The 23,505-nt window shown below is 44.7% G+C and overlaps 1 protein-coding gene across 1 annotated transcript in view; it reads left to right on the top strand.

The window, feature by feature from the left end:
- TRMT44 (tRNA methyltransferase 44 homolog) overlaps positions 1 to 21,937 on the top strand; it is a 41,706-nt gene extending 19,769 nt beyond the window's left edge. The window contains exons 3-11 of the mRNA XM_088461758.1: positions 2,091 to 2,310; positions 13,305 to 13,373; positions 14,121 to 14,228; positions 15,961 to 16,032; positions 16,436 to 16,542; positions 17,237 to 17,420; positions 17,949 to 18,321; positions 19,817 to 19,933; positions 21,376 to 21,937. Of these exons, the coding sequence (XP_088317884.1) occupies positions 2,091 to 2,310; positions 13,305 to 13,373; positions 14,121 to 14,228; positions 15,961 to 16,032; positions 16,436 to 16,542; positions 17,237 to 17,420; positions 17,949 to 18,321; positions 19,817 to 19,933; positions 21,376 to 21,632 (1,507 nt within the window). The 3' untranslated portion in view covers positions 21,633 to 21,937. The remainder of the gene's footprint in view (positions 1 to 2,090; positions 2,311 to 13,304; positions 13,374 to 14,120; positions 14,229 to 15,960; positions 16,033 to 16,435; positions 16,543 to 17,236; positions 17,421 to 17,948; positions 18,322 to 19,816; positions 19,934 to 21,375) is intronic.
- Positions 21,938 to 23,505: the final 1,568 nt, after the last annotated feature.

Below are 23,505 nucleotides of genomic sequence, written 5' to 3'. Positions count from 1 at the left end.
ATATGCGAACTGTATATATATTTTGTATATGTTACTCACCATGGCAGGTGAACCCTACACTCTAAATTGATTGAATTCTATTCTTACCCATTGTAGCATCTGGGGTCTGAGCAGAGGTAACTGTCAATCACTCTCTGTTCTCTGCTAATTAGCCGTGTGTGAGTTTTGTTTTTCCCGCAAGTGACTGACAGGTTACCGCCTCCCAGGCCACAGATACCATCCATTCATAATTTGAGCTCCGACGTGAACTTAGTTATTTGATTGACAAAGCACGGCACGCCTGTTCTGCGTGCGTTACATTCCCCTGACATGCGACTTACATTTCTTTCAAGGTCTGGTGGGGGAAGAATTCTCGTTTTGCAGGGAATTTCTGTATAACGCTTTGGGAAACAGACGGGAACATGAAAGAAATGTGAGTGGGTTGTTCTGCGGTTAGCACTGTGCTGCATCACTACTACTGACCAGAGAAATATTTGTATGTCCTAAGCATAGACTATTAACAGATCTTGGAGGCAGTGACATGGGGAAATGTATTTAGAGCGGGTCTAGCAGGAGAAGGCTGGTTGCCACGACGCGTAAAAATTGGGTCACTCCTGCCTTTTATTTTCCATTTCTTCTGAAAGCTGGAGTTTAGTGATCGGAGGAGTGAGTGAAGTGTCACCAGGAGGCTCTGTCACCGGCATCTAATGGACATCCTAGAATGCCATGTGCACATAAAATGTCTAGAAATTTTCCTGGCTCTTAAATTTTCAGCCTGACTCCTAGTTTCTAAAAAAAAAAAAAAAAAAAAAAAAAGTTTTTTCCCGTCTCTACAGTTTTTGTTTCCGAAGGTAAAGCCAAGTCTCATCTGGTGTTAGACCAGTGGTCACCGCTTCACTTTGCCAGGACTTAAGCTGGGTACACACTGGCTATACCCTGTGAGCACTCAGCAAGGGAATGATGCGATTTAACGATGGATAAACGTGCGCGGAACACACTACACGATCCGGTGTACGATGGCGCGATATGTCGTTACATGCTGCTTGTGCTGGACACCAGATGAGACGATGTAATGTACGACCATTGCGAACAACGGATCTGTCGTACATCATGCACAATTTGTACAGTATATTGCTCTGATCCGCGACGGAGCGATATATACCATACGATGGATCCTATAGTGTGTACCTATCTGTATGTAATAATTATGAAGTGCTGGGACTGTGGCTGCAAATAAATCAATGTACAACCTGGACCTCTCTCCGGCTGTACCGTGCTGGGACTGTGGCTGCATCATACGGACCTCTCTCCGGCTGTACCGTGCTGGGACTGTGGCTGCATCACACGGACCTCTCTCCGGCTGTACCGTGCTGGGACTGTGGCTGCATCACACGGATCTCTCTCTGGCTGTACCGTGGCTGGGACTGTGGCTGCATCACACGGACCTCTCTCCGGCTGTACCGTGCTGGGACTGTGGCTGCATCACACGGATCTCTCTCTGGCTGTACCGTGGCTGGGACTGTGGCTGCATCACACGGACCTCTCTCCGGCTGTACCGTGCTGGGACTATGGCTGCATCACACGGACCTCTCTCCGGCTGTACCGTGCTGGGACTGTGGCTGCATCACACGGACCTCTCTCCGGCTGTACCGTGCTGGGACTGTGGCTGCATCACACGGACCTCTCTCCGGCTGTACCGTGCTGGGACTGTGGCTGCATCACACGGATCTCTCTCTGGCTGTACCGTGGCTGGGACTGTGGCTGCATCACACGGACCTCTCTCCGGCTGTACCGTGCTGGGACTGTGGCTGCATCACACGGACCTCTCTCTGGCTGTACCGTGCTGGGACTGTGGCTGCATCACACGGACCTCTCTCCGGCTGTACCGTGCTGGGACTGTGGCTGCATCACACGGACCTCTCTCCAGCTGTACCGTGCTTCTGAGTTTTGCTTAACTGTAGAACAAAATTCAGCAGATATAAATCTCACTCGCACTTCTTTAGGAAATGTTAAGTTTCCTCTTTAATATATTCCTATTTATCAGTATAATCGGGCTTATTCAGTTTCCTACACATCATTATAATCCCCTCTTTCCATTTGATGTTTTCCAGGTCACTCTCCCTGTTCACTTTATATGCAGAAGGCTGGGACTCTGATGGCGTTATATACCCCAAGATCTCCTGGATGAAAAATGAGCTGCTGTCTAGGTTGGCAAAGTGGTCCATAGAGGACAAGAGGAGCGACTTTAAGAACACCCTGTCGCTTATTCCTGTGGCTAAATATAGCACGCTGTACCAGAGCCTGAAGGAGAAATACAGGGAGATGGTGAAGGTAACTGGTGATTGTCAGTGGCTGCAGTCTGAACTGTACATTTCAGCCGGGAGAGTAAAAATTAATTGTTCCCCAAACTCTGTCTCACCAATTTTTATTTATTTATTTTTTTTTGCCCCTTATTATTTCCCAGCACCATAAATGTTGAAATCACTGTTAAACCCTATTAATTAGATGTTTTGCTAAATACGGTATGGCTACATAATTTTTGGGCTCATAAACAGTCATTAAAAATCACTTTGTCTCGCTTTTAACAGCGTTCGGCACATGTTCCTTTACGTGTTTAACAGTTCCCCCTGCACGATAATGAACTGTGTACTTAAGCGTTTCTAAGGGACTTTGCTGTATTCTGCCCTGTTTGTAAGGGACGGTACTGTATTCTGCCCTGTTTCTAAGGGACGGTACTGTATTCTGCCCTGTTTCTAAGGGACGGTACTGTATTCTGCCCTGTTTCTAAGGGACGGTACTGTATTCTGCCCTGTTTCTAAGGGACGGTACTGTATTCTGCCCTGTTTCTAAGGGACGGTACTGTATTCTGCCCTGTTTCTAAGGGACGGTACTGTATTCTGCCCTGTTTCAATAGGACTTTACTGTATTTTGCCACGTTTCTAAGGAATGGTACTGTATTCTGCCCTGTTTGTAAGGGACGGTACTGTATTCTGCCCTGTTTCTAAGGGACGGTACTGTATTCTGCCCTGTTTCTAAGGGACGGTACTGTATTCTGCCCTGTTTCTAAGGGACGGTACTGTATTCTGCCCTGTTTCTAAGGGACGGTACTGTATTCTGCCCTGTTTGTAAGGGACTTTACTGTATTCTGCCGTGTTTCTAAGGGACGGTACTGTATTCTGCCCTGTTTCTAAGGGACGGTACTGTATTCTGCCCTGTTTCTAAGGGACGGTACTGTATTCTGCCCTGTTTCAATAGGACTTTACTGTATTCTGCCGTGTTTCTAAGGGACGGTACTGTATTCTGCCCTGTTTCTAAGGGATGGTACTGTATTCTGCCCTGTTTCTAAGGGACGGTGCTGTATTCTGCCCTGTTTCTAAGGGACTGTACTGTATTCTGCCCTGTTTCTAAGGGACGGTACTGTATTCTGCCCTGTTTGTAAGGGACTTTACTGTATTCTGCCGTGTTTCTAAGGGACGGTACTGTATTCTGCCCTGTTTCAATAGGACTTTACTGTATTCTGCCCTGTTTCTAAGGGACGGTACTGTATTCTGCCCTGTTTCTAAGGGACGGTACTGTATTCTGCCCTGTTTCTAAGGGACGGTACTGTATTCTGCCCTGTTTCTAAGGGACGGTACTGTATTCTGCCCTGTTTCAATAGGACTTTACTGTATTCTGCCCTGTTTCTAAGGGACGGTACTGTATTCTGCCCTGTTTCTAAGGGACGGTACTGTATTCTGCCCTGTTTCTAAGGGACGGTACTGTATTCTGCCCTGTTTCTAAGGGACGGTACTGTATTCTGCCCTGTTTCTAAGGGACGGTACTGTATTCTGCCCTGTTTCTAAGGGACGGTACTGTATTCTGCCCTGTTTCTAAGGGATTTTACTGTATTCTGCCGTGTTTCTAAGGGACGGTACTGTATTCTGCCCTGTTTCTAAGGGACGGTACTGTATTCTGCCGTGTTTCTAAGGGACGGTACTGTATTCTGCCCTGTTTCTAAGGGATGGTACTGTATTCTGCCCTGTTTCTAAGGGACGGTGCTGTATTCTGCCCTGTTTCTAAGGGACTGTACTGTATTCTGCCCTGTTTCTAAGGGACGGTACTGTATTCTGCCCTGTTTGTAAGGGACTTTACTGTATTCTGCCGTGTTTCTAAGGGACGGTACTGTATTCTGCCCTGTTTCAATAGGACTTTACTGTATTCTGCCGTGTTTCTAAGGGACGGTACTGTATTCTGCCCTGTTTCTAAGGGACGGTACTGTATTCTGCCCTGTTTCCAAAGGACGGTACTGTATTCTGCCCTGTTTCCAAAGGACGGTACTGTATTCTGCCCTGTTTCTAAGGGACGGTACTGTATTCTGCCCTGTTTCTAAGGGACGGTACTGTATTCTGCCCTGTTTCTAAGGGACGGTACTGTATTCTGCCCTGTTTCTAAGGGACGGTACTGTATTCTGCCCTGTTTCTAAGGGACGGTACTGTATTCTGCCCTGTTTCTAAGGGACTGTACTGTATTCTGCCCTGTTTCTAAGGGACGGTACAGTATTCTGCCCTGTTTCTAAGGGACGGTACTGTATTCTGCCCTGTTTCTAAGGGACGGTGCAATATTCTGCTGCTTTTCTAAGGGACGCTACTGTATTCTGCCACGTTTCTAAGGAGCGGTACTGTAATCTGCCCTGTTTCTAAGGAACGGTACTGTATTCTGCCCTGTTTCTAAGGAACGGTACTGTATTTTGCCACTTTTCTAAGGAACGGTACTGTATTTTGCCACTTTTCTAAGGAGCAGTACAGTATTCTGCCGTGTTTCTAAGGAACGGTACTGTACTTTGCCACGTTTCTAAGGAATGGTACTGTATTTTGCCACGTTTCTAAGGAACGGTGCTGTATTCTGCCCGTTTTGATCTCCATGGGTTCTTGGCGTGAAAAGAAAACTGCGGCCACTGCATGGTAGCACTTCGCATGCTGATTCAGAGACTCAATCTCGCACATATATAGTGTTGCATATCAAATTAATCAGCACAGTCTCCTGGTGCGTTCTAGTCGCATCACATTGTGGAAAAAAAAAGATACCTGGCACTAGCAGGGTCTCACAAGATCTGGCCGCTGAGAGGGGCTATTTGGCGCAACTACAGCAAAGTGCGTTTGCTTTTATGTGTGTGTGTGTGTGTGTGTGTGTGTGTGTGTGTATATGTATGTATGTGTGTGTATATATATATGTATGTGTATATATATATATATATATACACACACACACACACACACGTGTGTGTATGCGTGTGTGTATATATTAGGGATGTGCAGGCTCGGATAGGTTCGAGTTTGCACGTGGAGTTCGGATTTTTCCCTCCAAAAAAACGGAACTCAGAACGAGGCAAAACGTCATCTTACATGGACGAACATCATCATTCCTGGACAAAAGACTCGTTCTGAGTTCCGTTTTTTTGGAGGGAAAAATCCGAACTCCACGTGCAAACTCGAACCTATCCGAGCCTGCACATCCCTAATATATATATATATATATATATATATATATATATATATATATATATATATATATATATATATATATATATATATATATATAGTGGCAGTGTCACCAGAGATGACATTGGTGAGCAGCAGATTCTGTGTGGGGTTGGAGAGATCCTTAATACTGAGTTGTGATACACCTGTGGGTGCCTTGAGGAGAGAGCTCAGGTGTGGGCTGATGAGGAGGCAGACCAGTCAGGCTGCTGTTGGAAAGTGTCTATTTGGGACTGTGGCAGCCAGAGAGCCCAGTGAAGCTAAGCGAGCCATTTGGGGCCAGGAGGCCTGTGCCTGGACCTTGCAGGAGGCAAGGGGGGACCATAAACCTTTCAGACTGTGTGACATTGAAGCAGCTGGGCTGTAGGCTGAGGAAGCCAGGGCCTACTGTATACCTGTTGGATACAGGGAAGGCCACAAAGACTGATGGTGTTTGTATAGCTGTGCAAGCCAAGCCAGGCTGGAGCCGGCAATAGACCTGCAGAGAAGCAGGCAGAGACTTTATTGGCACACTAGCTGCACCTTGATAGAGAGGGTTCAAGAAGTGAGCTACTGCCCTAAAAGAGGGCTAGGTTGTTTATTTTCTATTTTTGTTTCCTGATCACCATGCTGAAGTAAAGCACCATTTTCTTTATTTTACTGGAATGCCATGTGTGGACTCTAATTCTGCACCTAATCACTACACCACTGGCCACAATCTACCGAGCTAATTACCCCAAGTTATTTCGAAATATATATGTATGTGTGTGTGTATGTATAATTGTATATATGTGTGTGTGTGTGTGTGTGTATATACATATATATATATATTATATATTGTGACACAGTTAGGTTAGGGGGTCCCTCTCCTGGGTAGAGGACTCCTTCCTTTCACACACAGCAGCTGGGAAACAGTACGCCAGACTCGATGCAAGTACAAGCTGGTCGGCGCCAGTCTTTATTGTACAATATCAGAAACAACATAAAGAAAACATAAACATAAATCCTAGCCCTGTCGGGGCACTAACTTCACAAGTAGTTCCCTCACTACCAGAACCTGGCAGGGCCTAATGCCCTCACCAGCAACAAAAGCACAGCACAACACTCACGGATAGGTTTTCAAGTGTCTCTGAGCAAACTCCCTGTCTGCTCTCCCAGGTGAGCCAATCAGCCCTAAACACACTAGGCTTATATTGGCCACTCTCAGGTGGAAACCCTAACAAGCCTGTTACCAGGCTAAGAGAACCAAAACCTGGAGTGGCCGTGGGTGGAGCCATCCCTCTCCTCTCACCCTCAACCCCCAGGTCCCAAACCTGCTTTTCAAAAAGCCGAAACTCAAGCCTGCTACACTGCAGACTTCCTCCTGGGGGTTTAAAACACATAAGACAGGAATCTGGGACAAATGTACCTGCCACAGACCACTTTACCAATGATCCTATCGCATATCCCCCCCCTTTGTTTCGACCTGTGGGGCGGAACAACTGAAGCCCCCAAACAATGAACGCGTGACAACGCGTCAGCATTGGCCAGCTGGCTTCCTGGCCTGTGTTCCACTGAAAATGTAAAAGTTTGTAACGCCAAGAACCATCTCGTAATTCTCGCATTACTGTCCTTATTTTCGGACATCCACTTCAAAGGGGCATGGTCAGTGATCAATTTGAACTTTCTTCCAACCAAGTAGTACCTGAGAGCCTCTAACGCCCATTTTATGGCCAACGCCTCCTTCTCCACTGTGGCATAGTTTCTCTCATGTACATTCAACTTTCTGCTAAGATAGAAAATAGGGTGTTCCTCACCCTCCTTGTTCTGGGACAGGACCGCTCCTATACCTACTTCTGACGCATCGGTTTGTACTATGAATTCCCTTTCAAAATCAGGAGTCATCAGGACTGGTTGGGAACACAACGCTACTTTCAACTCCTGAAAAGCTTTCTCTGCCTCAGGACTCCATTCTACCATGACTTTTTGTTTGCCTTTGGTCAGGTCAGTCAGTGGGACTGCCATGGTGGCAAAGTTGGGTATAAACCTCCTGTAGTACCCCGTAATTCCCAAGAAGGCTCTCACCTGCTTCTTATTCAGAGGCCGTGGCCAGTTTTGTATGGCATCAACCTTATTGAGCTGAGGCTTTATCAGGCCTCTGCCAATGGTGTATCCCAGATATTTTACTTCCTCCATGCCTAGACAACACTTTTTTGGGTTGGCTGTCAAACCTGCCTTATAGATGGAGTCCAACACTGCTTGTACCCTGGGTAAGTGAGATTGCCAATCAGGACTATGAATGACCACGTCATCCAGATAAGCAGCCGCATACCGTCTATGGGGCCTTAGAATCCTGTCCATCATTCTTTGTAAGGTAGCAGGTGCCCCATGTAGCCCGAAGGGCAACATCTTGTACTGAAACAAGCCCTCTGGCGCTGAAAAAGCTGTCTTTTGTTTGGCGCTCTCGGTTAACGGTACTTGCCAATACCCTTTGGTTAGGTCAAGAGTGGTTAAATACCTTGCCGTCCCTAGTCTCTCAATCAGTTCATCCACTCTTGGCATCAGGTAGGCATTGAATTTTGAAACACTGTTCAACTTTCGGAAGTCATTGCAGAAACGCACACTCCCGTCGGGCTTTGGAATCAACACAATGGGACTTGACCATTCACTATGTGATTCTTCAATAACCCCTAACTCTAGCATATTTTTAATTTCATTCGACACCGATTCTCTTTGTGCTTCTGGTAACCTATAGGGCTTTAGATTAACTTTAACCCCTGGGTCAGTGATGATGTCATGTTTAATGACCAAGGTTTTCCCAGGTATGTCAGAGAACAGCACCCTATTTCTGATCAGAAACTCCTTGACCTCTTGTTGTTGAATTGTCGACAGGGTTTTTGCCACTGTCTCTTCGGGAACTAAGGGCCCTGGATTTACTGGAGGGGCTCGGATGGCCGACAGTACCGTTCTATCTTTCCAGGGCTTTAACAGATTTATATGGTATATCTGTTCCGGCTTTCTTTTCCCCGGCTGGTAAACTTTGTAATTGACCTGCCCCACTCTTTCTAAGATTTCAAAGGGCCCTTGCCATTTAGCCAAAAGTTTATTTTCCACAGTGGGAACCAATACTAACACTCTGTCCCCAGGAGCTAAGCTGCGTAACCGAGCATTGCGGTTGTATACCCTCTGCTGTGCCTGTTGACCCTGTTCCAGGTGCTCTCTCACTATCGGCACTACCGCAGCAATTCTCTCCTGCATTTGAGAAACATACTCAATCACCGTTTTGTAAGGACTAGACTGCCCCTCCCATGTCTCTTTGGCAATGTCTAGTAACCCCCTTGGGTGTCTCCCATACAACAAGTCGAAGGGTGAAAACCCGGTGGAGGACTGGGGAACTTCTCTTATGGCCAACAATAAATACGGCAATAAGTAATCCCAATCCCTACCATCCTTGACGACCACTTTCCTAAGCATGTGTTTTAACGTCTTGTTAAACCTCTCGACCAGCCCATCGGTTTGGGGGTGATAAACCGAAGTTCTTAACTGTTCAATTTTGAACAGGCGGCATAACTCTTTCATGACTTTTGACATAAACGGTGTACCCTGGTCAGTTAGTATCTCCTTGGGTATACCCAGCCTGCTAAAGACATGAACTAGCTCTCTGGCAATGGTCTTGGTTGACGTATTGCGCAACGGGATCGCTTCCGGGTACCTGGTAGCGTAATCCATTATGACCAGAATATACTGGTGTCCCCTGGCAGACTTCATTAAGGGTCCAACCAAATCCATCGCTATTCTTTCAAACGGCACCTCTATAATAGGCAATGGAACTAGTGGACCCTTAAAATGTGGCCTGGGAGCATGATACTGACACTCAGGGCAGGATGCGCAAAAGTCAGATACCTCTTTATGAAGCCCGGGCCAGAAAAACCTCTGCATTATTCGCTCAGTGGTTTTCTCTACCCCTAGATGGCAAGCCGTTATATGACCATGGGCCAGATCCAACACTGTTCTTCTGTAGGCTTTGGGAACTATTAGTTGTTCCACAATATCTTCCCCCTTCTTAGTCACCTGATATAACAAATCCTGACACATTACCATGTGGGGATAGGACAAAGGACTATCAGGGTCTACGGGTTTACCATCAACTACTTTTACATTCTCCCTGGCTTTTACCAAAGTAGGGTAATTCAACTGCTCCACGGCAAAGACCTCTCTTCTGACCTCTAAATCAGGCAGACGATCCACTGGCCCAACAACACTTCCCACCTCAATGGGAGGCACATCAGTTGGCGGGCCATCGTCACGCTCCGCATTCTCTAGTTCGCCAACCATAGTAGAAAAAGGGAATAACTCTGACTCAGAAGAAACTCCCTCCTCCACTACATCGACAACCTTCTCAAATGGATTGGGGTTGTTCACCTGTGGAACAAAACGGCTTTCCCACAACTTCCAGAAGTGAGCAAAGTCTCTTCCCAATATTGCATCGTACACCAGACCATGCACCAAACCCACAGAAACTATAGCAGAGCCACATGGTGTCTCGATGTTCACCTCGGCCGTAACATAATATCGAGTATCCCCATGTATGCAGGTCACACCAACAGTTTTCCCTGTATGCCTCAAGGGGTTCACCAGCTCAGCTTTTATAAGTGTCACCAAGCTACCAGAGTCTAACAGTGCCTCTACTCGGTTGCCATCTACAGTGAGTACACACATGTGCTTATCAGTCTCAGCCTGCCGGTCAGCCGTACAGGCTGTCTGTGCAAAGAAAGACCCCCTGCGGTAGACATGAGCAGTATCACATTGCATAGGTTCAGCTGTAATTGAACAATTAGCGGCAATATGGCCGAAGCCACCACATCGGTAACACTGAGTCATATTAATGTCTAGTCGTTTACGGGGCAAGAACCTTCCTGGCCTGGCAGGCCTGTCTCCAGGTTCTACACCCTCAGTCTTAGGTACATTCCACCGCCCAGCACCCTTCTCCCCTTGAACAGTCTTACCAGTGTCTGTGGGAGTTCGCCGGTGCGCCATCAGGGTTCGGTGGGGCATACTCATCAGCTCCTCAGCCGCCACGTACCTCTCCACCAGCTCGACCAACTGGTCCGCGGACTTAGGGTCTGCATGGCTCACCCACTTGCGCAGAGTCACAGGTAATGATCGCAGGTACCGGTCCATCACGACCCTTTCCACGATCTGTGGTCCCGTCAGCGTCTCTGGCTGTAGCCATTTTGAGGACAGATGGACGAGGTCATGCATCTGTGAACGTGGAGGCTTGTCCCTATGGAACTCCCAGCGGTGGACCCGTTGGGCACGAACAAAGGTGGTGACTCCCAAGCGAGTTAGGATCTCCTGTTTTAGTTTTTTATAGTCCTTGGCATCAGCCAGGCATAAGTCGAAATATGCTTTTTGTGGCTCCCAAGACAAAAAAGGTGCCACCAGACTTGCCCACTGCTCCTTGGGCCAACTCTCCCTTTCGGACGTTCTTTCAAATGCGGCGAGATAGGCCTCCACATCATCGCCCGTAGTCATCTTTTGGAGGAAGTGACTAGCTCGTACGGAGTGAGTGGGGGTGGGAGGACCAGTATTAACATCGCTGGGTCGGGCGACCAGGTGCTGTATCACCTCTTTTATGGCCTGGCTGTTTTCCTCAATGGAGACCTGTTGAAGTCTGTTTAGTCTCCTGCTGAGCTGCTGTAGCTTCCTGCTGAGCCCTGGTAGATTCCTGCTGAGCTGCTGTAGCTTGGAGCAAGGCTTTAATAATGTCCTCCATTTTGTCCTGGGGTGTAGGTTGGAAGCTGAACCTTGCCTCTCTGAGCATTGGCTGACGCCTCCTCTATGGGACTCCAAGGACACAGTGTTATTTCCACACTCACAAATTGGGTGTCTGTCCCTTTAATTTTTAAATGGAAAGTTTTCCTCTTGCTGCAACTTCAGTGTGTGTGGTTGCCCGCATTCTCCACCATATTGTGACACAGTTAGGTTAGGGGGTCCCTCTCCTGGGTAGAGGACTCCTTCCTTTCACACACAGCAGCTGGGAAACAGTACGCCAGACTGGATGCAAGTACAAGCTGGTCGGCGCCAGTCTTTATTGTACAATATCAGAAACAACATAAAGAAAACATAAACATAAATCCTAGCCCTGTCGGGGCACTAACTTCACAGGTAGTTCCCTCACTACCAGAACCTGGCAGGGCCTAATGCCCTCACCAGCAACAAAAGCACAGCACAACACTCACGGATAGGTTTTCAAGTGTCTCTGAGCAAACTCCCTGTCTGCTCTCCCAGGTGAGCCAATCAGCCCTAAACACACTAGGCTTATATTGGCCACTCTCAGGTGGAAACCCTAACAAGCCTGTTACCAGGCTAAGAGAACCAAAACCTGGAGTGGCCGTGGGTGGAGCCCTCCCTCTCCTCTCACCCACAACCCCCAGGTCCCAAACCGGCTTTTCAAAAAGCCGAAACTCAAGCCTGCTACACTGCAGACTTTCTCCTGGGGGTTTAAAACACATAAGACAGGAATCTTGGACAAATGTACCTGCCACAGACCACTTTACCAATGATCCTATCACATTATATATAGTATGTATGTTGGGTCTCCCATATCCAAAATGCTTGGGACCAGGGGTATTTTGGATAACGGAATATTCCGTATTTTGGAATATTTGTATACCATAATGAAATATCTGGGGATGGGACCCAAATCTATACACCTTATACACACAGCCTGCAGCTAATTTTATACAATGTTTTTAATAATTGTGTGCCCTAAACAAAGTTTGTGTACATTGAACCTTTAGAAAGCAAAGGTTTCACTATCTCAGTCATGCTAAAAAAAAACAAAAAAAAAATCTGTATTTTGGAATATTTGGATATGGCAGACTCCTATATGTATAACTACCTGGTTAATACGTAGGTGAGTGCTAATTTGTTTGCACCTGCATCCCAGTCTCCTGCATAGGGTATGTTTGCGTTTTTTGTGCCGATGGTTTTAATCGCACTTCACATCTGTATTTTGGCCACGTGTGCTCACTGCTGTCCCTCTATCTGCATACGCATACCCATTCCACCCCTTCGCTCAGTCACTGTCTGAATAAGGCCTTCTACTACAAAAGGTTACCCTAGTAATCTAACACACACAGAATAGGAGGAAATTGAAAAACAACTTTATGTATTTATGCAAGTGTAATTTGGCTCTGGGCTGCACAGAGGCCCTGATTCAGAGGCGCACGCAAATCTCATCACGGCTACCATCTCGTACGCAGCGGTTTTCCGATAATATGTAAATGTTGCAGGCCCCTGGATTTCTATTGAGATGTCCACTAGCGGCGTCTCAAGTCCGCTTTTCTCAACAGCTCTATGGTCGCTCAAAATGTCTGTTGCATGTAACCTACCTGAGCCTTTAACCGCTGCGTACGAATTCGCAAGTGCATTCGATGCGCATGTGTTCCACTTGCACCGGAAATGGTTGCGACACGTCTGCGTTTCACTTGGCACCCCCATTGCCTCGCACGAACGCTCCCTGACCGCTAATCACTCGGCTTCCAAGTCCTCACTGCAACCTCTGGTGGTAATTAAACTTGGCGCATGCGCAGTGCAACTCATACACAGTACAGAAATAATCGCTCAACACTGCAAACATATAGCATCCACCTGTGATCAGGCCCTATATGTGATCGTTAACTTGAGGAACATTTATGTGTTTAATGAGCCAATTGCAATCATGGACTGTATCACGTATGTGTGGCTCAGAACAGCATCCTACAATGTAACTTTATGCTATGCTGTATAGGTGTGCTGTATGCAACCTGCTACAAAGGCAACCGCCATGTTTGTTTCTTCCCACAGATCTGGCCTGAAGTCACAGACCCGGAAAAGTTTGTGTACGAGGACGTTGCTATAGCAACCTACTTATTAGTAAGTCTATCGACCAGGTTTTTATATATAACCAATTATCACGCCGGAATTACGTTGATATTAACGGTACACACAAGCGAAGCGACTGTTGTCATGTGCTAAAACATTCAACATTCTGCTGAAGGTAATTCCCATCCAAAACCTAAAGTACTATCACGTAAAAGTATTTCAACCTCTGTATGAGGCCCGTTACATTGATCAGAAATAAATAAGGACATTGATCTAATAATCTGCTCATCTGAATGATCAATTCTCCTTAAAGGCGCTTTGACAGCCTTACCAGGCTTATTAAATACATTGGTATATTGTTCTGTAACTCTCTCAGTGGATTTCAGGCATGTTGTTATATCACAGGGGAGCTTTTGTCTCTGCCTGACAATATAAATAGAAATCTGTTAAGCACATAACAAAGCCAAAGCAATGTGTTTAGTAATAGCCTGTAACCATTCCATATACCATCTGCAGCCCTTTCTGTTAGTGCTGCACACCGATTCTATTCTCTTCTGCTTGAGTCTGAGAAGTACATTTAGAAATGGGGAGGGGGGGGGGGGTTCCGTGCAATTACTTTCTCAGTTAATGGATCTATAAGGACAACTAAGAAAACTAAAGGTGCAAATTCCAGAGATTATATACTTGCCGGCGAAACGATCTTCCATCGCTGTTCTCGTTTATCATGGTGGTTACTGGCTAATCTTGTTGTGTTTTGGGCTTGTGCGTGATGACCGAATCAGTTATATATTTTTATAGGTTCTCTGGGAAGAAGAGAGAGCAAGAAAGCACCTAACGGAGAAGCAGTCCTTTGTAGACCTGGGATGCGGAAATGGGCTGCTGGTCCATATTTTAAGCAATGAAGGGGTAAACACATTCTTCACCTGTAATATCAGACTGTGGCCTTGTTGCAAATAATCTCACGCTGTTGTGCACTGTGTTAAAAGGGAAATGGATATAGAATAAGGGTAAACCAGCCAAATAGTAATGTACTGCACAGTACATTGCCTGAAAATGTGTGCAGTGCCCAAAAATTATCCATCTCCTCATTAGGCTTGCTTGGTAACCTAACGCTCACTTGGCAATGACCCATAGCAACCAATCAGTTGCTTACTTCAACCGTCTAAAGTTACGCTAGACAGATAACTGCTGATTTTTTGTTTTGGTTCAGTGCAAATTTTAAAATAATTGGCAGCCCCACCCCCACCCCAAAACAAAAACACCACGGTGTAGATTTGCTAGAGTTTCTAAAAAAGAAAGTGGTGGTGTTACCCATAGCAACCACCCAGATTTTAGCTATCATTTCTCTATTGCATTCTAGAAAATGATAGACTGAATGTGATTGGTCGCTATGGGCATCACCTCCAATTGCCTGTTTCAGAAGCTTTGGTAAATCTACCGATGCACACAGGCCTCTGGGTCCAAGGGATCCACATTGCACACCCTGCATCCATTATTATACTTGCCTCGTCTGCGTCGCTCTGCACTGCAGTACCGCAGAAATCACTATAAAAATGTGGCGGCTGCCGTTTTACCGGTGTTTTACGCATCTGCAAAGGAGATGATGTGGCACAGGCGACATTCCCAGAGACCTGCCCATGCGCAGTAGACACTGGCACAGCGTCTACTGCGCTGTCAGAGAGAAGGGGGTCCGCACAGGGGCTCTCCTACCACCTCTGCAGAAGTGTACATGTATGAGGCAATATGAGTGCACCTCATGGACCATATTAAATAAGGATGACACGCTTCTGTGAGTATGGTGTGACAAAGTAAACTGGGCCGAAATATTCTTGGAACTACGTACAAACACGCAACGAGGAAGCGTGTCTGAAAGTTTCTTAAATTGGCTGTAAGCTACATAATTGGAGAGCAGGAGTAACGTGGGTCGCTAGTTAACAATATAGATGAGCACGAAGTCTGTTAACACCTTGCAAACAAAACTTTGGCATTGTTTTAAGACAAAGGGGCTTATTCACAAATGGACGCGTATCACACTGCCGCTGCGTTTTAGTATGCAGCGGATGTGCTACAATATGCAAATACCGCAGGAGGCGTCTTGTGTAAAAAGACACCCACTGCCGGCTTCTCTGATCCACTGCTGCCCCTAGAGACACAGCTTCGGATCAAACTGCGTGACCTTCGGACATCTGAGAACCCTCAGGTTACCCACGATGTCCGGTGTAATCACGCTGCCGGGGCCAGTGAAGAGCTACTGGTATTGTCACGTCCAGAAAACACTGCTGACACGCCCTCATTTTCTGGGACTTTTCCTGTCGCATCCCCGTTGCCTCCTCTAATGGCAGCCGCATGTTGAACATCAGAGATTTGCGTTTACGTAAATCTCTGAATTGGGCCCACTGTCCCTAAAAGTCTGAAAGATCCGTTTTGAGTTACCTCTACTTGTTTCTGGAATGGCAGTGCTACCTATGTTCATTATAATAACATAATAACCAAATTACTAAAGATGACTAACATTAAACAACACAGTCATTTTATTTATTTTCTTTTTAAATGAAATATAGACATCTTTGTGTCTGTTGATTAAATCTTTCAATGTTTTCTTAAAAGAAAATTAAAATTTCATCTATTTATTTTAAAGCACCGAGGTCGAGGCATCGACGTCCGGAGACGAAAAATATGGGCGATGTATGGACCACAAACTATTTTGGAGGTATTCTAAAAATGTGCTTCAATACTAAATATGTTGCCAGGTAAAATAAGTCACATGACATTATAACATGGCAATAACCGCATGTTTCCAGCAAACGGCTTAGGGATGTGATATTTTAATTATTTGGCCACGTTTCTTCAGTTTTTTTTTTTTATTTTATAAAAAGTTGTGTACCTTTTTGTAATATGAAGCCATTTTGTTATAATGATCTTCTATATATCGCAGGGGTGTTGTAATATGCTCTTGAAATAAGAGGCTACGTGTGTAGAAGTGTTATATGCGCTAATACAATTGGGAGCTGTCTACATTTGTCTATAAGATTATCATTTATTTAATGACCTTTCACTCCTGTATGTGGATGACTCTGATGCTAAATCTAATTTGTAGAAGCATGTTTCCCCAGGAATCTTCAATTACACCCAGTGACGATTATTTATTTCCAGACACGGACTGGATAATCGGTAACCATTCTGATGAACTGACGCCGTGGCTTCCTGTCATCGCCGCTCGGTAATGCAAATAAGAAGTAACAAATTATACACAACAATGCCTGCCCAAAATATACAGAAAACAATCCTAAAGCCTCTCCTTGGAAGCCATCCTTCCTGCCATTGGCTCTAGTCTGTCTCAGAGCCCAGGGTCAGGCTCAATGACGGCTGATTTCAGGTGCCAGGGAGGTGTGCAGCTCCAGGATCCAGACACCAGGGAGTCTATTTACTAAGCAGTGTTAGGTGAAGTGATAGGGTACCAGCCAATCGGCTCTCAACTGTCATTTTCAAACACCGCCTGTGAGATGACAGTTGGGAACTGATTGGCTGGCACCTTATCACTATTCACTCTTCACTATTCACTTCACCTAACACTGCTTAGTAAATAGACCCCTATGTGAGGTGCCAAGTACACCATCCTCCTAACAACAGAGATGCATACACACAAATGTACTAGTAGGACATACTACACACAGAGAAAGCACTATGTAATTGGGCAGAACCCCCACCCCACCAAAACTTTTTTTTTTTTCTGACTAGGTAGAAGACGGACTACACACTGTAAAACTAGTAATGTAACACTAATGCAACCAATATCAAAGATCCTATAACCTGCATTAAGTGAACTGCCTTTTTGAGCTTCTACTGAAATTTAAAGGCTTAGTGGAAGATGCATCGCGTATACCTGTGCCTTCATTTAACATCCTCTCTTCCAGGTCTTCATACTCGTGCTGCTTCTTTGTATTACCATGTTGCTTCTACAATTTCTATGGAAAATACAACAGAAAGTCCAGCAAGAAGACTCAGTATAGGGAGTACCTGGACTTTGTCGCTGAAATTGGTGCTCAGTGCGGGTTTAACGTGGAAGAAGATTGTCTTAGAATCCCATCGACAAAGCGAGTAAGTGTCCCATCTGGAGCTCTGGGTCCTATTCCTTCCAGGGCAAAATTACATAATAGATTATTAGGATCATGGGATCGTGCAAATTGTTACTAGGCTCTTAGGGGTCTATTTACTAAGCCTTGGATGGAGATAAAGAATCCGCTCCTAACTGCCATGTCACAGGCTGTGTTTGAAAAAGGCCAGTTAGGAGCTGACTGGTTGGCACTTTATCTCTATCCAAGGCTTACTAATTAGACCCTTTAGTGTCTATATGTTGCCCATGGGCGCCTGCACTGTTGTAACACGTACATGTCACACAGTTTTGATAATATAACGTTTAAAGATCAGCCTGAAATCAATTGGAAACCATGGCTGCCGGGCTTGAAAGTAGGAGGCGAGCACGAGCCCCCAATCTCCTCCTACTGTCTAGTTGTTCAGTTTTTGACAATGTGTCCAAAGATTAACGTTACTTCCAATAAACATTCAGTATATTTCTGCTTAAAATGACTGGCTCCTGACCTGTTCTTCACAATGATTTGACCACAGGTGTGCCTTATAGGGGAATCCAGACGGTACCCCCCACAGGAGGAAGTGCAGGTTGATGAGCGGAGGGGTCAGTATATAGCCAGTCATTCTGCTGACTCTACGTGCGGTAACAAAGACTCCAGGCTCTGTGTTGGTCATACAGACACTGCTAACGTAGAAGAAAGCCCTGACAGCCCAAAGGCAGAACATACCAGCTGGATATCTGGCTTCCGACCCCGGGACAAAGTAGAACAGATCAGGAACTGTGTCTTGCTCCCCAGAGACTTCATTGATCAGGTGGTCCTGCAAGTTTCCCGGCTACTGCTGTGCTCTAACACAGAGGAAGAGAAGGACATCGTACGTGATGGGGCAGGGAGCACCTGGAACAAGGGGAGTAAGTGCCCTTCTCTTCTGCTCCATAGCAGTTTAGTGCCTTATTGTGTACCTATGATGCGCAACATTGTTATTTACCGTACTGTGGGGTCTCTTTGGCTGGCACCTTACTACTTATCACTCTGTCTCCTAACACTGCTTAGTAAATAGACCCCTGTATGTCAGTGTGCCAGAAGGGCAACTAATTTAATTGACCTATACTATGCTCTTGTATTGCTATAGATCTGTGAACTCAAATGCTCATCTGTATTATAATAACAAGCCTTGATGTGTTCCTTGAGTATTACAGTGGGTGACAATTTGGGCTTCCAATGTTTGACTATATTGGGAACGATGTTAAAATATTGTCACATCCTGTATAAAATCCAAATTCTGATTTCTTTTTAGTTACAATTTAGTTTACTCGTAATACAGACTTCAGATCATCCACAAAAACAGTTTTGACTCATGTTGCTAATTAATCCTCGTGACATATCCAGGCTGGCATTTTGACACACGCACACTGACACATTTGGTTAAGAATCACTGTGTTATCAAATGAGAAGATTGTTTTTAACCAGTGATGCTGCCAGGTCCTTTGCAAGCAGCTTACGCATACTCCCTCCACTGGGGGCGCCCCCCTCAGGTGCTGTGCTCTGAGCCCGTCCCTCCGCGCTCTATCTTCCTTCATGTCACTTAGGGCCACATTTATCAACGAGTTTTATCATTCACAACGAGTGATCAATCTCGTTGCGTATGATAAATGGTGCTCCAGCCAGTCAGCTCCCAGCTGTCATTTATTTCAAACAGGTGACAGCTGGGAGCTGATTGGCTGGAACACCATTATCATACACAGCGCGTTTTATCACTCGTCGTGCGTGATAAAACTCATGACCAATGACTCCTTTTGTGCTATAGGTACTTCCTCAGGCGACCACCATAGGTTGCTTAGCGATAGTTCGGACCCAGGTGCCACACAGGCAGCATAGATGGTTAGCTGCACTGTGAACTGTGACTAATAATTCATTTGGGTGGTTGATTTATTTTTTTCTTTAAATAAACGTTAGTCCTGACTCTCTGTTATAAAAATGTGAATGTTGTTAATTAAGTGAATGTATTACTGAAAATAACATTGTGTGAGACTCTGAGATGGAAAGAATAAGACTATACCTAACCCACCTTCAGAATTTAGTGGTATGACAGGAGCTTCTCCAATAAGGCTGGATTTCTCTCTCTCATATTTTATTTTGTGCTTTGGTTTTCCTCCCCCCCCCATATACAATGGGCGCATCCATTTGGTGGACTGAACCATTACTTAAGAGAATTCGGTCTACCAGTGCACTTGGAGGTAATGTGGCATATTAGGTGCTTCCTGCCATCGTATGCTGGTTTAGTCCACACAACTTTTCTGAACATGGTAACACTGTGGATGTGAACTTTTATTAGATGTGTGATAAACAAGGGTACAGGATTCCGTCTTCTTTACCGAGGTAATGTTTATTCTGTATCTTCTGTAGGATGTCTTCCATTGCGGGAAGTAGCTGAAGTCCTGGACAAAGAGACCCTACAGAGGCTGAAGAATGAATGTGGAGGCCTGCAGACTCTGTTGAGGAACAATCACCAGGTCTTTCAAGGTAACTGTATTTGGTTTCTAGCTGGTAAAAGTATTTGTATCTTATCAGTGTGGTCAGCTTCTGAATTTCATCCTCATGAAGACTTATTAATAACCATTGTGCTGAAGGGTCTAACGTGCTGTAACCAATAGCAACCAATCAGACATTGAATTTTTATTACTATGTCGTCTGGTTGGTACAGGTAACGGCACTTCTAGGAAAGATGGTATTTCTGCAGATTTGGAGATTTACTCCCTACAAGTTCCCATGCACAGCATTTGTGTCTGATCGTCATGGAATTTCCTCCTAAACAATATTGTGTTTGTGTACAGATATTAAAAAATATATTTTAGTGTAAAATGTTATTTTTTTTATTATATTTTGCTTTATTCATAACGTATATTACGTTACTTTTATTTGTGTTCCAACCATTATAAGGCAGCATTTGTGTCGGTAGCTTCTTATTTTGCAGAAATAATATAACAAGGTCTCTGCACCCTGTGAGCTACGTTCTCTATTTTCACTTTTCTCCTTATAAAGTGCCATTGTGACCTCCGCTCTCCTCTGTTCCCCCAGGTGTAGAGACCCCCCCCAGGCTAATTGTAAACTTATTCCACTCTGAGAAAAATGAAAACCATTCTACCACTATGTGACCTAAATGTTATATCACCTGCCTCTTACCCTGAACAAAGAGCTTTGCAGGAGGTTGTCATACAGAGCAATGAAAATGCAATTTACAAATATAAATGATTTTGCTTAGAAGCATTTTCCAGTAAATAGTATGTTCTCAGATACTGAGGTCTAGTTCTGTTGTTTGAGAATAATATAAGGTATGGGGACTGATCAGCAGTCCCCGGCTGTCCATAAACAGGAAGCCCTGCATTTCCCACAATGCCAGTGGCTATCAGTGGTCTATAAAGGCCAGGTTCTATTGGTCTGCATTTGATTCTGTGCTCCCTACTATGTTAGGGGTCTTCTAGCTGCTTCCATCTTCATGTTGCTTCCCTTCTTAGCATATACTTTGACATGGCAGGTTTCCTTTAAGGTGACGTTTGGCCTCAAGGCACTCTTACAGTCCAGGTTTTAAGGATATCCTTGATTGAACACAGATGGTTAAATCAAAATGACTGAGACACTAATTAGGTCACCTGTGCTCAAGCATGGATTTACTCAAACTATGGACTGTTTGGGAACTACTGCACTAAGGAATAACATCCCCCCCCAATCCCCCACCATTCCATGAATTTCTGCAGCTAATGAATAAAAGCCAGCTGTGTTGCCAACCAGGAGCGTCATAAATAGGTGTCACCTGATTGTGGTATTTTTTTGTGAATATCCTGTGTAAATATGTATGTATGTATATATGTATGTATATATGTGTGTATATATATATATATGTGTGTGTATATATATATATATATATATATATATATATATATAATTTTTTTTTTCTTTCCTTACAGTGATGAATTCAGCAGTCTCCATACGCGACTGGAGCCAAGAAACACAAACCAGTTCAAAAAAACACAGGACAGAGGCCAAGAAAAGACTCTCGCCCGAAGTTTTGAAAACACGGCTTTGCTGGTTTTATGTCAACCATCCTGACAGTTGCCCTCGCCCCGGCAGCAATTGCCCATACGCACATGGAGCTGAGGAGCTGCAACCGCCCTCTCTTCCTCAGAGGAAAAGAAACCGGCACCGAGAATCACAGGGTCAATAAAACTCAGCCGGGCATTTTCCTCACTGTATTGGCGTTTTATTTTCTACTATCCATAACTTTCCATAATTGAACCCACTTACTGAGCAAAAGAGCCCAAAAGAACATTGTCTACAAATTAGCGGAGTAATTACGCAGGTGATTTAGTTAACACTGTAATTCTTGTGCTTTATGTTTCATTTGTCAGGCTTGGTCTGTAACTCCTGCACCTGTCTATTTCAACAATGAAAATCTATATATAATTTGTATGAACTTAAATTACTGAACATTATTATTAATATAATCTCAGAGTGATTTATGTTTAGCTTTTGGTTAAGGTATTAAAGGATAAAGCTGCGTTCTGTCACTTGATTGGAACAAAAGGTGTGGGGTAAATTATAGCTTACGGAACTCGGTGTGAACCCACATTTAAATAATTATGCATATGACTAGAACAAATTGCAGCAATTGATCATTTAAGGTTATTTTAACACCAACACAAGCACTTATATACATTTTGAACAGATATTTCAAAGTCAGGTAATTTGTAATATAAATAACTGCTGATAAAATTCACAGATATACAAGTTGTAGGAGCTTTTCCGAACCTGAAGCTATCTATATAATCAGCGAGAAAGTGTATTTGAGTGTCTGTTTGTCCTTTATGCACGGCCAGAGTTTTGGATCTAGCTCCAGCACTTTTGGCATGATTGTGTAGTTTGAAGATCGTCAGGGCCATGGAGGTCTGCATGGCCCCCAGGCCAAGTAGGCTGTGGAGTCTCTGATTTGAAATTTTAGTTTAAGCAAGTTCGCTCAGGATGTCTTCAAGTGCCTAAAACTGCACTGATCTGAAGGCCCAGCCTGATATGTACCAGTAGGGGGCAGGCAGAGCTCCAATGGAAGAGCAGTGAGTCGGAGGATCAACTGTCACCCTGCACCTGCACTGACAGTTACTAACTTCCTCCAAGCACATTTTCATATGCCATCCTCACCAATATTGGTCTGCAATGTAAAACATGAAGGCTGCAGATGTACTTCAAGGGCCATTCTTCAACCCGAGCAACGCCGGGTATTCCAGCTAGTTTAAAATAATATTGTAATGATAGAGAAGGTGATGTTTTGCCACAAACAGCAGGCTTCTTGTTAGCCTTCACATGGAATAGCCCTGCAGAAAGCACGGTTTGCTGGGGTTGTCTGATAACAGAGAACAAACAATAGCATATACCTAGATGGCAAATGTAAATAATACTTTTAGCCACTTGAGTTCTATCAAGTTTTGGGAACTTTTCTGTAAATATTATTGGTAGCTCCTTTGTAACGAGCCAACTTGTATTTTAAGTTATTTTATGTTTTAAATGATGGGGCTCTATGTAACACTTACATATGCACACATACATATGTACATATACAATAATCAGGCAATGCCTCCACCCAACTCCTCAACAGCTCTAGCTACAGGCTGTGCTAATTTCCATTATCAGAGAGAGAACCTGTGAGCAGGAAATGGTTAAGGGTCCAGAAGCCCTTAGGTTAATAGACTACTAGCGACCCCAACACACACATGGGGCAGATTCAATTAACCGTGGGGTTCACCCCATGGTTAGTTGTCAGCCCTAAGCAATTCAATTAGATGCTGCAGCCCCGCTTGTTAAGCTCCAGTAGGTGTATTTAACACAGATTTTTTTTTTTTTACTTGCCTCAGGAGCTGCAAGGAAGACTCTGCATTGAATGCACCCTCTGGGACTTAAGTGCCTATGGGTTAGCCCGTGCATTAACACTGAATCTATTTAATCTTTTATTTAATATTTGTGTCTTATTCATTTTGCTTTCCTGACAAAGGACTAATGGGTAGTGGGTCTTCCCTCCTGAATCGAGGGTTGGAAGTGTGGCCGTCTAA

This window comes from Taudactylus pleione, unplaced genomic scaffold, assembly GCF_031769625.1.
Source record: "Taudactylus pleione unplaced genomic scaffold, aTauple2 ptg001091l, whole genome shotgun sequence".
NCBI lineage: Eukaryota > Metazoa > Chordata > Amphibia > Anura > Myobatrachidae > Taudactylus > Taudactylus pleione.
The sequence above is the reverse complement of the archived record's forward strand: the minus strand, read 5'-3'. Positions and strand labels throughout refer to the sequence as shown.